The 15,261-nt window shown below is 55.4% G+C and overlaps 1 protein-coding gene across 2 annotated transcripts; it reads left to right on the top strand.

Moving 5' to 3' along the window:
* Positions 1–539: 539 nt before the first annotated feature.
* On the top strand, positions 540–15,010 carry LOC125451973 (oocyte zinc finger protein XlCOF6.1-like). Of its 2 annotated transcripts, XM_059642738.1 has the most exons (3): positions 540–812; positions 8,021–8,174; positions 11,773–15,010. In XM_059642738.1, exon 3 carries the CDS (start codon positions 11,822–11,824, stop codon positions 12,623–12,625), a length of 804 nt encoding a protein of 267 aa, XP_059498721.1. In that variant the 5' UTR covers positions 540–812; positions 8,021–8,174; positions 11,773–11,821; the 3' UTR covers positions 12,626–15,010. The 2 variants fall into 2 exon arrangements, with proteins under 2 accessions (XP_059498721.1, XP_059498720.1); XM_059642737.1 differs by lacking the exon at positions 8,021–8,174.
* Positions 15,011–15,261: the final 251 nt, after the last annotated feature.

Raw genomic sequence — 15,261 nt, 5'->3', positions numbered from 1 at the left:
TTATTCACTGTAAAATGCAAGCAACAATACTCAGCTGTGGGATAATGCTACCTCTACATTTTCCCCCTATCAAACATGCCCAGGAGAGTTATAGCACAAGGTTAGATACAGAATAAGTCTCCCTCTACACCCTCTGCCATCAAACACTCCCAGGGCAGGGACAGCACAGGGTTAGATACAGAGTAAAGCTTCCTCTACATTGTCTCCCATCAAACACTCTCAGAGGGCAGGGACAGCACAGGGTTAGATACAGAATTAAGCTCCTCTACACTCTTGCCCCATCAAACCCTTCCAGGGCAGAGGCAGCATGGGGTTTATATACAGGGTAAAGCTCCCTCTACACAGTCCCCATTTAGCACTCCCAGGACAGGGACAGCATGGTGTTAGAATATAACATAACATGCAATCTCCACTCTCGATGTGAAATGCAATAGAGGGTAGGGGGTAGAAGCTGCACAAGAGTGGAATTAATGGAAGTCATGTTCTCCCAGAATGCTCTCTGGTTGTGCAAGTGCCCTATTGGTTGCCTTTGGCAGGCAATGACTGTGCAGATTGGTGTGTGTGTATGTGGGGCTGGAAGCCATTTGCAGAATAATAAGTCTGGAGCTTGCCCTGGTCCTCTGCTTTGAGAATGAGCTTCCAGCCAACCCCTGGGCAGGGTGTGGAAGGCCCTGAGACAGCTCTTATTTGTTAGCAGCCTGCCCTGCCCTTTGTTTCAGGAGGAGCAGAGGGAGAAGCAGGAGGACTGAGGGAAGGAGACGATTGCTGCATTGAGCAGGCCTGAAGCTAACAAAGGAGCCTGCAGTGTCCTGGTAGGTCAGCCCCAGCGTCTAGCTGTTACTGTTTAACCGAGCCACATAAAGCATGCAATCCCCAAACCCACACCCCACCGTCTCCGTCTCCTTCCCTCCATTGCACTGCATCCTCTACCCACTCTCATACTCCTATGTACTGTCACTTTTTCTTTCTCTCTCCTCTGCACCGTCTCTCTCTCTCTCTCTCTCTCTCTCTATTCCTCCATCCCCTCACCTTTGCCCTCTCTCTCTCTCTCTCTCTTCCTCCCACACACACACACACTCTCACTCACACTCACACACACTCTCTCTCTCTCTCTCTCTGTCTCTCTCGCTCTCTCTTCCCCCCCACTCCCTTTCTCTCTTGCTCCCCGCTTACAGTCTCTCACTTTTCCTCCCACCGTCTCACACTCTCTCCTCCTGCCTCCATCACTCATTCATACTTTCTTCCTTCTCTCTATCACCCAGTTACTTGCCTTCTGTGTATTGCCCTCTCTGTCTCCTTCTCTCCCTCCCATCTCTGTCTGTGTCTCTCTCTCTCTCTCATCCTACCCTCCATCACAGTCTCTCATTCCATCTGTGTCACTCAGTCCTTCCCTCCGTCTCCATCTCATTTTCTCCTCCTCCTTCCCTCTGTCACATGCACACGCTCTCTCTCCACCAGCCCTCTGTGTCTGCTTCTCTGGGTCTCCTTTTCGCTCCATCACAATCTCTTGTTCCCCTCCTGTCTCTCTGTCCCCCCCACCCCCCCACAACCCATTTTGCTTTTTCCTCCATCAGTTATCGATCTCTTACCTCCTCCCCTTTGTCACTCTCTCACTCACTCTCTCCTCCTTCCCTCCATTTCTTTCTCTCTCTCTCTCTCTCTCTCTCTCTCTCTCAAACTTCATTATGTATCCTCAGATCCTCTCCCCCTTCCTCTGTCATCTCCTCATTATCTCCTCCTTTTGCCTTTCAGTCTTTCCTACTTCTTTCCATCACATTCTCTCTGTCACACACGTTCACTCTCTCCCCCTCACTCTCACCCCCATCGTTCTCTTATCTGTCTGACTGTCTCATTCCCTCCATCTCCCTCTCACTCCCTCTGTTGCTCACCTCATTTTGGCTGCCTATTCCTTCTCTTTGTCTCCCACCTTCCCTCCATCACTCTCTCTTACTCCCTCCATTGCACACGGACTCTGCTCTTCCCTCCATCTCCCCCTCTCCCCTCTCCTTCACGCTGTACCTCTTATCACGCATTCTTCCTTCCCTCTGTCACTCTCACTCCCCCTTTTTGTCAATTGCCATCACACTCACTCCATTATCGTCTGTGACTCTCTTGTCTTTTCGCCATTACACACTCCCTCTCTCTCTGACCTTTTTCCTTCCACTTCCCCCTCACTCTCTCCTCTATTTGTCCTTCCCTCCATCTACCTGTCTTTGACAGATTCTCACTCTCTTCCTTCCCTCATTACCACACCGCACCCCCCACCCACTCACTCCCCTTTCCCTTCCTTCCCTCCATCACTCGTCCTCCCTGTCTCGCTCTCTTTCCTCCTTCCCTCCATCCCTGGCTTGAGCGCTTTCTCCTCCATTCCTCCGTCCCTGGCTGACGCGTGCTCTCTCCCTCCTTCCCCCAACCTCCCCCCAGCCCCTGACTGGAGCACGCTTCATCTTCCATCATGGGTTGAATTGAGAGCCCTGACTACTCCTTGCCACTGTCCTGCCGTTGAGTAGCGGGCAGCTGGGGTATGAGAAACATGCAAACAATTGGCTCAGAAGCAGAGGGGAGCCACTTGAACCTTGACCCTGGTCTGACATTCAAGAATATCCGATCCGATGGTAACCTCAAATCCACATTCCTGACTAACTGCCAATAACCTCTGAGTTGCAGGTAGACAGGGCGGTGAGGGAGGTGTTTGGGACACTGGCCTTTATTGGTCAGTGCATTGAGTACAGGGAGCTGGGAGGGTCATGTTGCGGCTGTACAGGACATTGGTTAGGGCCACTTCTGGAATACTGTGTGTAATCCCGGTCTCCTTGCTACAGGAAGGATGTTGTGAAACTTGAAAGGGGTCAGAACGGATTTACGAGGATGTTGCCAGGGTCGGAGGGTTTGAGCTGCAGGGAGGGGCTGGGGCTATTTTCCCCGGAGCGTCAGAGGCTGAGGAGGGCGACCTTATAGAGGTTTATAAAAGCAGGAGGGGCATGGATAGGGTGAGTAGACAAGGTCCTTTACCCCAGGGGTGGGGGAGTCCAAAACTAGAGGGACATAGGTTTAAGGTGAGAGGGGAAAGATTTAAAAGAGACCTGAGGGGTAACTATTTCACACAGAGGGTGGTGCGTGTATGGAATGAGCTGCCAGAGGAAGTGGTGGGGGCTGGTACAGTTACAGCATTTAAAAGGCACCTGGATGGGGACATGGATAGGAAGGGTTTAGAGGGACATGGGCCAAATGCTGGCGAATGGGACTAGATTAATGTAGGATATCGTGTCAGCATGGATGGGTTGGACCGAAGGGTCTGTTTCTGCGCTGTACGTCTCTGTGACTCTATAACGTTTCATCCCTTCCCTACTCAAGAAGGCAGACATATAAAATATAAAATTTGGCAAGCTATGTGCCAGCTACACAAAACTGTAGCTGGGTTTTGTCAGGAATATTGCGTGCTGTTCTGGTCACCACCATACCGGGAGAACATGAATGGTATGGAGAGGGGACAGGGAATGGTCTGGACAGTTATGAGGTGAGGTTGAATAAACTCAAATTGTTTTCACTGGAAAGACTCAGGGGTGAGGGGTGGGTGACATGACAGAAGCCGACAAAGTTAGGAGAGGCCTGGGGGGACAGTCAGAGGCCTTCCCGCCCCCAGGGTGGAAAGATCCATCACAGGGGTACACAGGCTCCAGGTGAGACAGTGCAATCTTTAGGGGAGAAATGTGGGGAATATATTTCACCCAGAGGGTGTGGGTGCCTGGAACGCACTCCCAGTGGAAGTGGGTACATTAGCAATGCTTAAGGTGCATCTCGATAGATACATGAAGGGGAGGGAGAACAGAGGCAAAGAAACCACACACGGGCAGTAGGGAGCGGGTCTGAGAAACCAACAAACACTGCAGTGCAGAGGCAGGCCACTCAAGCATTTGGGTAACCCACCCTAATCCGCACATCCCTGGGCACTATGGGACAATTTAGCACGGCCAACCCCCCCTAACCCGCACATCCCTGGGCACTATGGGACAATTTAGCACGGCCCACCCACCCTAACCTGCACATCCCTGGGCACGACGGGACAATTTAGCACGGCCAACCCACCCTAACCCGCACATCCCTGGGCACTATGGGACAATTTAGCACGGCCAACCCACCCTAACCTGCACATCCCTGGGCACTACGGGACAATTTAGCACGGCCAATCCACCCTAACCTGTACATCCCTGGGCACTATGGGACAATTTAGCACGGCCAACCCACCCTAACCCGCACATCCCTGGGCACTACGGGACAATTTAGCACGGCCAATCCACCCTAACCTGTACATCCCTGGGCACTACGGGACAATTTATCACGGCCAACCCACCCTAACCTGTACATCCCTGGGCACTATGGGACAATTTAGCACGGCCAACCCACCCTAACCCGCACACCCCTGGGCACTATGGGACAATTTAGCATGGCCAATCCACCCTAACCCGCACATCCCTGTGCACTATGGGACAATTTAGCACGGCCAATCCACCCTAACCTGCACATCCCTGGGCACTACGGGACAATTCAGCACGGCCAATCCCCCCTAAACCGCACGTCCCTGGGCACTATGGGACAATTTAACACGGCCAATCCACCCTAACCCGCACATCCCTGGGCACTATGGGACAATTTAGCACGGCCAACCTACCGTAACCTGTACATAGAGTCACAGAGACGTACAGCGCACAAACAGACCCTTCGGTCCAACTCGTCCATGCTGACCCGATGTCCAAAGTTAATCTAGTCCCATCTTCCAGCATTTGGCCCATGTCCCTCTAAACCCTTCCTATCCATGTCCCCATCCAGATCCCTTTTAAATGCTGTAACTGTACCAGCCCCCACCACTTCCTCTGGCAGCTCATTCCATACACACACCACCCTCTGTGTGGAATAGTTACCCCTCAGGTCCCTTTCCCCTCTCACCTTAAACCTATGCCCCTCTAGTTTCGGACTGCCCCACCCCTGGGGTAAAGGACCTTGTCTATTCACCCTAATCATGCCCCTCCTGCTTTTATAAACCTCTATAAGGTCGCCCCCTCAGCCAGCGAAATTAGACCCAGACTATTCAACCTCTCCCTAATAGCTCATCTTTGGACTGTGGGAGGAAACCCACGCAGATACGGGGAAAACGTCCACACCGGCAGTCGCCCGAGGGTGGAATCGTACCTGGGACCCTGGCGTTCGGAGGCAGCAGGGCTTACCCACTGTGATGCCCCCAGTTCTATGTTTCCCTGCAGGACCAAACATCCTTTCAACGCCACCGAAAGTGGCCCCCTCAGGACCTTGTATGTTTCGATGTCATCGTCGCAGACTCTTAACTCCAGACTGAAAGGGTCTATCTTTCCCCGTGAGGAAACCTGCGCGTTCCAGTTACGAGCCTGCTAAATCTTCCCTGAATTCCCCCTCATGTATTTGCACCACACATGGACCTCGAACAGTACAGTGTGCTGTAGAGTGGAAGTTGTGGGTAATACAGAAGGCAGATGGAAAGTTGGCCTTCATTTCAAAGGGAGTGGGGTATAAAAATAGAGAGTTTTTGTTAAAATGAGACACGGCACTATTCAGCAGGGACACCGTGAACAGTGTTGGGAGCCCAGAAAGACTGAGCAGCCCAGAGAAGGCTCACTCAGCTGATTCCGGGGGTGGAGGGACTCTCTGACGAGGGAGAGGTTGGGGTAGGATGGGCCTGTACTCGATGGAGTTTAGGGGAGGGAGAGGCGACCTTACTGAACCATTTGGGATTCATAGTTGGGGGGAACTGACAGGGGAGATGTGGAGAGGCTGTCTCCGCACCACCCCCCCCCACCCGCCCCGTGGGAGAGCCTAGGACCAGAAGGCATCAACTCAGAATAAGTGGTTGTGAGATTGAGACAGAGATGAGGAGGAGAGGAGGGAATCTGTGGGATTCCTTCCCACACACAGGGTGTCGGGGCTGGCTCAGTCAGGATATTCGCGGCCAAGAGAGATTTTTAACCGGGGCAGGAATGCAGAGGCAAGGGGAGAGGTGGGTAAGCGGAGTTGAGGATCATCAGATCAGCCATGGATGGCAGAACATTGACAATGGGCTGAATGGCCCAATCTGCTCCTACGATTTATGGTCTAAATCCTATGCCTGCCCCCCCACCCAACCGAATGCCTGCTGGTTTGATGTGAGATTTATCCAATTCACCTTCTCCAGCCGCCACCGACCCCTGCCCCGCCCCTCGGCCCAGGAATAAGGTCAGCAGTAGATGTTCTGTCCAAGACTTCTTCATGGGGAAGCATTGGGGGTGGGGGGGTGGTGCGGGGTGCGCAGCTGAGATACTGGGGGGGGGGGTGGGGACGGTGAGGTGGGGGAGAGGGTGGAGGGGGACATGGGGGGGGGGGGGGCGTGGAGGGCGGGAGTAGGTGGGGACGGTAGGGGGCAGAGGGGCCGCTGGGGAGGGTGGGGGGTTCGTGGGCAGGTTGGGTGGCGGAGGCGATGCTGTGGGGGTGTGGGTGGCGCAGAGGAGACACTGGGGAGATGCCGGGTTGGGGGTAGGGGGGGTGCGCGGAGGGGACGCTGAGGAGGAGGGTGGCCCTGGGAGGGGGGGGGGGGTGCGGCGGGTGGGACACTGGGGAGGAGGGCAGTGGATGGTGGGGATGCCGGTGGGGGGAGTGGATGGTGGTGACACGGGCGGGGGGAGCGGTGGTTGGGAATGGTGGTGCCGGTGGGGTGGGGGTGTTGATGGAGGGGGGGGGGGGGGAGTGGTGGTTTCGTTGGGGTGGGAGGGATTGCCCATGGTGGGGGTGTGCAGGGTTGACGGTTACGGTGGGTTTTGCCTGTTGGCGGGGGGGGGGGTCGACGGTGACAGTGGGGTAGGGGATGTTGCTGGTTATGGTGGGGGTGCTTGGCTGGTGAGGGGAGGGACAGGGTCGACAGTTACGGTGGGGTGGTGGGGAGTGTTGACCGTTATGGTGGGGGGGGTCATTGCCGGTTGTGGGGGCGGGGTTGATGGTTATGGTGAAGTGTGGGTGTTGCCAATTACGGTGGGGTGGGGCTCGGTTACTGTCGGGTGGTTGAGTTGCTGGTTATGGGATGAGGGGGGGTTGTTGCCAGTTACAGTGGGGTTGCTGGTTACGGCGGGGGTGTGCGGGTTACGGTAGGGTGGTGGCCGGGGTGGGGGGGGGTCACCAGTCACAGTGGTGTGACGGGGTGTGGCTGGTTACGGTGGGGTGAGGGGGTTTGCCGGTTATGGTGGTGTCACTGGGGGGCGTCGGGAGTGTGTGGCGGTGGTGCCGGTGGCGGGGGTGTTTGAAGCTTATGGTGGGGGAGTGGGGTTGAAGGTTACGGTGGGGTGGGGTGTGTGTGTGTGGGGGTGGGTGGGGATGACAGTTACAGTGGGTGGGGCAGTGCTGGTGGTGTTCGGGGGTTTGACTATTACGGTGGGGTGTTGGGGTTGATGAGGTTGACGGTTACGGTGGTGTGGGGGGGGACGTTGACGGTGGGGTTGGTGGTGTGGGGGTGCATTGACGGTTACGGTGGGGTGGGGGTGGTGCATTGACGGTTACGGTGGGGTGTGGCGGGGTTGCATTGACGGTTACGGTGGGGTGTGGGGGGTTGCATTGACGGTTACGGTGGGGTGGGGGGAACGTTGACAGTTACGGTGGGGTGGGGGGGTGCATTGACGTTTACGGTGGGGGGTGGGGGGGACGTTGATGGTTACGGTGGGGGTGGTGCATTGACGGTTATGGTGGGGTGGGGGGGTGCATTGATGGTTACGGTGGGGTGGGGGGACGTTGACGGTTACGGTGGGGGGGCGTGGGGTGCATTGACGGTGGTGAGAGTCAGTCTTTCCTGCGTTGGCTGCAGGTTTGGAGCAAGGTTGGACAAACCCCAGAGGGTGCTGGGAGAAATCGGCTCGGGAACTGCCTGGTTGGCTGACCCAATGGGTGGATGATACTGGTGGCTGAGGTGTGACGCTGTGGAGGCAATGGTAATGTTGATAGGTGACTCCCGTCTGTCCCGTCTGTCCCACAGGGATCTCCGGTTTAACCTCTCGCTGAATCCTCCTCACATCCCATTGTGATAACTTGCACAGGCAGGTGAGCCGCGAGTGAGGATCCTTGGGACTCCCGGTCGCTAGTTCGGGTTTGGAGTCCATTCAAATACGCAACACTAACCCGTCATCCAGGTGCGTGTGGGCAGCGGTGAGGGAGCCCAGTGTCCAGGTCACCCCCAACCCATTACAATCGCACAGTGCCACTCACAGCTATCCCTAACAATTCCCACTGCCTCGCACTCACCCCGCTATCAATCCCAAACTAATCCCTCTGTCCTGTTCAAACTATTCCCACTTCCATGCTCACTTTCCCCATCCCTGTATCAATCCCCAAACCGATCCCACTGCCCCGCTCCCTCCCCATATCCCTATAACCATCCCCAAACCGATCCCACTGCCCCGCTCCCTCCCCATATCCCTATATCCATCCTCAAACTGATCCCACTGCCCGGCTCCCTCCCCCTATCCCTGTATCCATCCCCAAACCGATCCCACTGCCCCGCTCCCTCCCCCTATCCCTGTATCCATCCCCAAACCGATCCCACTGCCCCGCAGCCTCTCCCTGTTTGTCCCATCCAGCTTTGTGCCCTCTGCCGGCTGTTTTTATTCACTTGTGAGACATGGGCAATGCTGCCCGTCCCCAGTTGCCCCCTTTGAGTTGGTAGTGGTGGGGGGGGAGCCGTGCAGTCCATGTGCTGTGGGTTGACCCACAGTGTCCCCTTAGGGAGGGAATTCCAGGGATTCTGACCCAATGACACTGAAGGAACGGGGATATATTTCCAAGTCGGGATGGGGAGGGTCTCGGAGGGGAACGTGCAGGGGGTGGGGGTCCCATGTAGCTGCTGCCCCTTGTCCTTCTGGATGGAAGTGGGTCGTGGGGTTTGGAAGGTGCTGCCTGAGGATCTTTGGTGAATCTCTGCAGAGCATCTTGTAGATGGTACACACTGCTGCGACTGAGCGTCGTTTGGTGGGTTGGGGGGGGGGGGGTGGTGGGCGGCAGGCAGCAGGGAGTGGGATGTTTGTGGATGTGGTGCCCATCGGGCGGGGGCTGCTTTGTCCTGGATGGTGTCGAGCTTCTTGAGTGTTGTTGGAGCTGCCCTCATCCTGGAGCAAGTGGGGAGTATCCCATCCCACTCCTGCCTTGTGCCTTGTAGATGGTGGGACAGGATTTGGGGGGAGACAGGACGGGAGTTACTCGCTGCAGGATTCCCAGCCTCTGACCTGCTCTTGTAGCCGCTGTGTTCATGTGGTGGGTCCAGTGGAGTTTCTGGTTAATGATAACCCCCAGGATGTTGATAGTGGGGGGATTCAGTGATGGTAACACCATTGAATGTCAAGGGACAGTGGTTAGATTGTCTCTTATTGGTGATGGGCATAGCCTGGCATTTGTGTGGCACTTGTCAGCCCAAACCTGGATATTGTGCAGATCTTGTTGCATTCGGACACGGGCTGCTTCAGTATCTGAGGAGTCATGAATGGGGCTGGACATTGTGTAATCTTCGGCGACCATCCCCAACATCTGACCTGATGATGGAGGGAAGGTCATTGATGAAGCAGCTGAAGATGGCTGGGCCTAGGACACTCCCCTGAGGAACTCCTGCAGAGATGTCCTGGAGCTGAGATGACTGACCTCCCACAAACACTACCATCTCCCGGTGTGCCAGGTGCGACTCCAACCACCGGAGGATTTGCCCCCGATACCCATTGATTTCAGCTTTGCCAGGGCTGTGTGATGCCACACTCGGTCGAATGTAGCCTACGTCAAAGGCTGTCACCCTCTGGATTCCAGGTCTCTTGTCCATGTTTGAACCGAGGCTGTAATGAGTTCAGGAGCTGAGTGGCCCTGGCGGAACCCAAACTGGGCGTCACTGAGCAGGTTATTGCTGAGCAGGTGCTGTGTGATAACACTGTTACTGACACCTTCCATCACTTTACTGATGGTCGAGAGGAGACTGATGGGATGGGAATTGGCCGGGTTGGATTTGTCCTGCTTTTTGTGTACAGGATATACTTGGGCAATTCTCCTCATTGTCGGGTAGAGGCTGAGATGGATCATCCACTCAGCACTTCTGGCTGAAGATTTCTGCTTCAGCCTTTGCTCTGATGCGGGGCTCTTGCATCGTTGAGGACAGGGATATTTGTGAAGCCCCCTCCTCCAGTGAGCTGTTTAATTATCCCCCACCATTCACCACTGGACGTGGCAGGACTGCGGAGCTTAGATGGGATCTGTTGGATGTGGGATCCCTTAGCTCTGCCTATCACTTGCTGCTCTCGCTGTTTGGTGTGTAAGCTGCCCTGTTTGGGGGCTTCACCAGGTTGATACCTCCCCTTCAGGTATTCCTGGTGTTGCCCCTGGCACGCCCTCCTGCACCGTCCATTGAACCAGGGTTGACCCCCTGGCCTGACGGTGATGGTTGAGTGGGGGATATGCCGGGCGTGAGGTTACAGATTGTGTTGCTGTACAATCCTGCTGCTGTTGGTGGCCCACAGCGCCTCATGGATGCCCGGTCGATGTTGCTCGATCTGTGTGCAGTCTGTCCCATTGAGCATGGTGATAGTGCCACACAACAGGATGGAGGCTGTTCTCAATGCGAAGGCGGGACTCTGTCTCCACGAGGACCGTGCGATGGTCACTCTTACCGATACTGCCCTGGACAGATGCTCCTGCAGCTGGTAGGTTGGTAAGGACGGGGTCAAGTATGTTTTTCCCTCTTGTTGGTTCCCTCACCACCTGCCGCAGACCCAGTCTCGCAGCTCTGTCCTTTAGGGCCCGGCCAGCTCGATCAGTAATCCTGCTGCCGAGCCACTCTTGGTGGGGGGCACTGAAATCCCCCACCCAGGGTACATTCTGTGTCCGAGCCACCCTCAGCGCTGCCTCTAATTGCTGTTCAACATGGAGGAGAGACTGATTCACCAGCGGAGGGAGGCCGGGACGTGGTCACCAGCAGGAGGTTTCCTTGCCCATGTTTAACCTGAAGCCACGAGACTTCATGGGGTTCGGGGTCAATGTTGAGGGCTCCCAGAGCAACTCCCTCCCGACTATACCCCCTCCCACTCAACGCTGCTGCATTTCAGAGGGCAGTGGAGATGTTAATTATTAGCGGGAACAGATTTACATATTGATAGTCATCACTGCTGTGTTGAGTTTCGAGCAAAGAAAAGTACAGCTGAGGAACAGGCCCTTCAGCCCGAACCTGACGATGCCGAACGTCGCTTCGACCCCAGTGGCTGTAATTTTTTACAGCTCACTTTAGTCTCCCCTCCCGGCCTCTGGCAAAATAATCCCAGTTCTGCTGACAAGAGGGGCCCCAGCCCGAAACGTCAGCTTCCCCCCCACCTCAGGTGCCTGGGCCTGCTGTGTCCCAGAACGGTGGGTCCTGGTGGGTGCCTGGAACGAGTTGCCAGCAGAGGTGGTAGAGTTGGGCACGATAACCTCACTTAAGATGTACCTAGACAGATACATGGATGGGCAGGGAGCAGAGGGATACACATCCTTGGAAAACAGGCGACTGGTTTAGACAGAGGATCAGGATCGGCACAGGCCTGGAGGGCCGAAGGGCCTGTTCCTGTGCTGTAATTTTTCATTATTTTGCCCCTCCAGCTCCCTCTGTGACTCCAGCATCGGCAGCTCTACCTATCCCTGAGTTTTTGTTTAAACCCTCGAATCCTGCGCTCTTCCCGCGACGCTCCCAGCCAACGTCTCACTGTCTGCCTGTCCCCCCCCTTGCAGGCAGACGGGGGGACATTCGACCCTGGGAGGCGTCGCGCAGCCCTCGAAGATGGAGCCGGAGAGGGAGGAGGAGGAGGAGACGGAGAGGCTGCAGACGGGAGGTGGAGAGGAGGACGAGGACGAGGACGAGGAGGAGGAGGACGGCGGCGGGCCCTTCGGCCTGGTGGTGCCACCCCCTCCCTGCCACTGCGCGGTGTGCGAGAAGGGCTTCAGCTGCCGCTCTCACCTGGAGCGCCACCTGCGGGTGCACACGGGCGAGCGCCCGTTCGAGTGCGCAGTGTGCGGCAACCGTTTCAACCGCGCCAGCAACCTGCGGCGACACCAGCAGCACCGAGCGGCAGCCGGGGGCCAGGGCCCGCTGGAGTGCCAGTTGTGCCACCGTCTCTTCTGCGTAACGGGGGACCTGGTGCGCCACCGGAGGGCTCATGCCGGGGAGCGCCCCTTCGAGTGCGGGGTATGCGGTAAGCGCTTCTGTCGGCTAGCGGTGCTGGAGATTCACCAGCGGTACCACACCGGCGAGCGGCCGTACCAGTGCCCGCTCTGCTCCAAGCGCTTCTACACCTCCAGCGAGCTGAACCGCCACCAGCGGACCCACACGGGAGACAGGCCGTACCCGTGCCCGCTCTGCTCCAAGCGCTTCTACACGGCCAGCAAGCTGGCCGTCCACCGGCAGATTCACACCGGCGACAGGCCCTACCCGTGCCCCGAGTGCCCCAAGCGCTTCTACACCGCGGGCAAGCTGCGCAGGCACCAGAGGACCCACGGACCCGCCAGCCAGTTCATCTGTGGCGTTTGCGGCAAGACCTTCACCCGCACCAGTCATCTCACCAACCATCAGCGCACCCATCGCTGAGGGTGTGCGGGCACCACTGTCGGTGCGGGGCGGGGGCCTTCCGGACTCGGACATCCGCCGCCGTAGCCCCTCGGCGAGGAGGGAAGGAGAGCGCGAGGGAGGGTACAGGACTCCCTCCTCCTGAGCTTGCGCTCGCGTGCTCTGTCTCTCTCTGTCTGTCTGTCTCTCACCCTCTCTCTCTGTGTCTCCCTCTCTCTCTGTGTCTCCCTCTCTCTCTGTGTCTCCCTCTCTCTCTGTGTCTCCCTCTCTCTCTGTGTCTCCCTCTCTCTCTGTGTCTCCCTCTCTCTCTGTGTCTCCCTCTCTCTCTGTGTCTCCCTCTCTCTCTGTCTCTCCCTCTCTCTCTGTCTCTCCCTCTCTCTCTGTCTCTCCCTCTCTCTCTGTCTCTCCCTCTCTCTCTGTCTCTCCCTCTCCCTCTGTCTCTCCCTCTCCCTCTCTCTCTGTCTCTCTCTCTCTCTCTCTCTCTCTCTCTCTCTCTCTCTGTGTCTCTCTCCACCAGGCCATGATTTTCTCACATTTTTTCCCCATTTCTGGGGAACCATTTCAATGTAAATAACCATCCAATGCCTCTCCACTGAAGCATCCCTCGACAGAACCTGCCTCCAAAAGAATTCCAGGCAGTACGTTCTGCACCATCTCCATTCACTGTATGAAAAAGTGTTCTCTCATAACACAATTCATTCATTTGAAGATCATTTTAAATATACGCTGAACAAAGAAAATTACAGCACAGGAACAGGCCCTTCGGCCCTCCAAGCCTGCGCCGATTGAGACCTTCTACCTAAGCCCACCATCTATTTTCGAAGGGTCTGTGTCCATTTGCTCCCCGCCCATCCATGTACCTGTCCAAATATATCTTAAAAGACACTAACATGTCTGCGTTTACCACCTCCGCTGGCAATGTGTTCCAGATGCCCACCACCCTCTGCGTAAAGAACTTTCCACGCATATCTCCCTTAAACTTTCCTCCTCTCACTTTGAACTCATGACCCCTAGTAATTGAGTCCCCCACTCTGGGAAAAAGCTTTTTGCTATCCACCCTGTCTATACCCTTCATGATTTTGTAGACCTCAATCAGGTCCCCCTCAATCTCCGTCTTTCTGATGAAAATAATCCTAATCTATTCAACCTCTCTTCATAGCTAGCACCCTCCATGCCAGGCAACATCCTGGTGAACCTCCTCTGCACCCTCTCCAAAGCACCCACATCCTTTTGGTAATGTGGCGACCAGAACTGTACACAGTACTCCAAGTGTGGCCGAAACAAAGTCCTATACAACTGCAACATGACCTGCCAACTCTTGTACTCAATACCCCGCCCAATGAAGGAAAGCATGCCATATGCCTTCTTGACCACCCTATTGACCTGCGTTGTCACCTTCAGGGAACAATGGACCTGAACACCCAGATCTCTCTCTTCTTCAATTTTCCCTAGGACTTTTCCATTTACTGTATAGTTCGCCCTCGAATTGGATCTTCCAAAATGCATCACCTCGCATTTGCCCGGATTGAACTCCATCTGCCATTTATCTGCCCAACTCTCCAGTCTATCTATATTCTGCTGTAATCTCTGACAGTCCCCTTCACTATCTGCTGCTCCACTAATCTTAGTGTCATCAGCAAACTTGCTGATCAGGCCACCTACACCTTCCTCCAGATCATTTACATATATCACAAACAACAGTGGTCCCAGCACAGATGCCTGTGGAACACCACTGGTTACAGGTCTCCAATTTGAGAAACTCCCTTCTACTAGAACTCTCTGTTTCCTGTTGCCTCGCCAGTTTTTTATCCATCTAGCTAGCACACCCTGGACCCCATGTTACTTTACTTTCTCCATCAGCCTGCCATGGGGAACCTTATCAAATGCCTTACTGAAGTCCATGTATATGACATCGACAGCCTTTCCCTCATCGATCAACTTTGTCACGTCCTCAAAGTCCTCCCGCACTTTACTGTTCCTTTCAGAAGTTGAGAGGGCTTCTCACTATCACCTCTGTCCAGTACCCGAATCATGATTTTGAAAACATTTATCTGAATTCCTGCTGAGGATAACAGCCCCTGATACTTTGATCTCTCCTCATCCCTGAAGTTTGTCAGTCCTGGACCAGTCCTCGTAAATCACTTCTACATCTCTGTCTCTCCCTCCTGTGTCTGTGTCTGTCTCTCTCTCTCTCTCTCTATGTGTGTGTGTGTGTGTGTCTTATTTGCTCTCTTTTATTCGCTTACTGTCTCTCTGTTATTTGCTGTCTTTTATGTGCTCTCTCTTACTCTCTCTCATTCCGACTCTCGTTTGCGCTCTGTCCCCACCCCCCACCCTGCGGTGCTCGCTGTCTCTCGCTGGGTGCATGGGGAGCAGTAACCTTCAATAAATTGTGAAGGGAAGATACCAGGCGCGGCTGACTCGTCACTAACTCCAACCTCACCCTCCCTTCACACTGTCTGTTTCCCCTTCTCCCGCACCCCATCCCCCACACACAATCTTCCCCTCTTGCGCTCTCTCACACTCTCTCACTCTTCCCTCTTCTCCACCCAACCTACTTCCATTCCGTCTTCCGCCCCTCTCTGTCTCTGTCTCTGTCTCGCTCTCTCTCTCTTGCGCGCCCTCCCCCTCTCTTTCCACTTGCATCTGAAAGACTG

This window comes from Stegostoma tigrinum, chromosome 46, assembly GCF_030684315.1.
Source record: "Stegostoma tigrinum isolate sSteTig4 chromosome 46, sSteTig4.hap1, whole genome shotgun sequence".
Classification (NCBI taxonomy): domain Eukaryota; kingdom Metazoa; phylum Chordata; class Chondrichthyes; order Orectolobiformes; family Stegostomatidae; genus Stegostoma; species Stegostoma tigrinum.
Note: the sequence above shows the minus strand (reverse complement) of the source record. Positions and strands in the feature narration are given on the sequence as shown.

Coding starts and splice junctions, on each gene's coding strand:
- LOC125451973 (XM_059642737.1), top strand. CDS start 11,822: ATGGAGCCGGAGAGGGAGGAGGAGGAGGAGACGGAGAGGCTGCAGACG.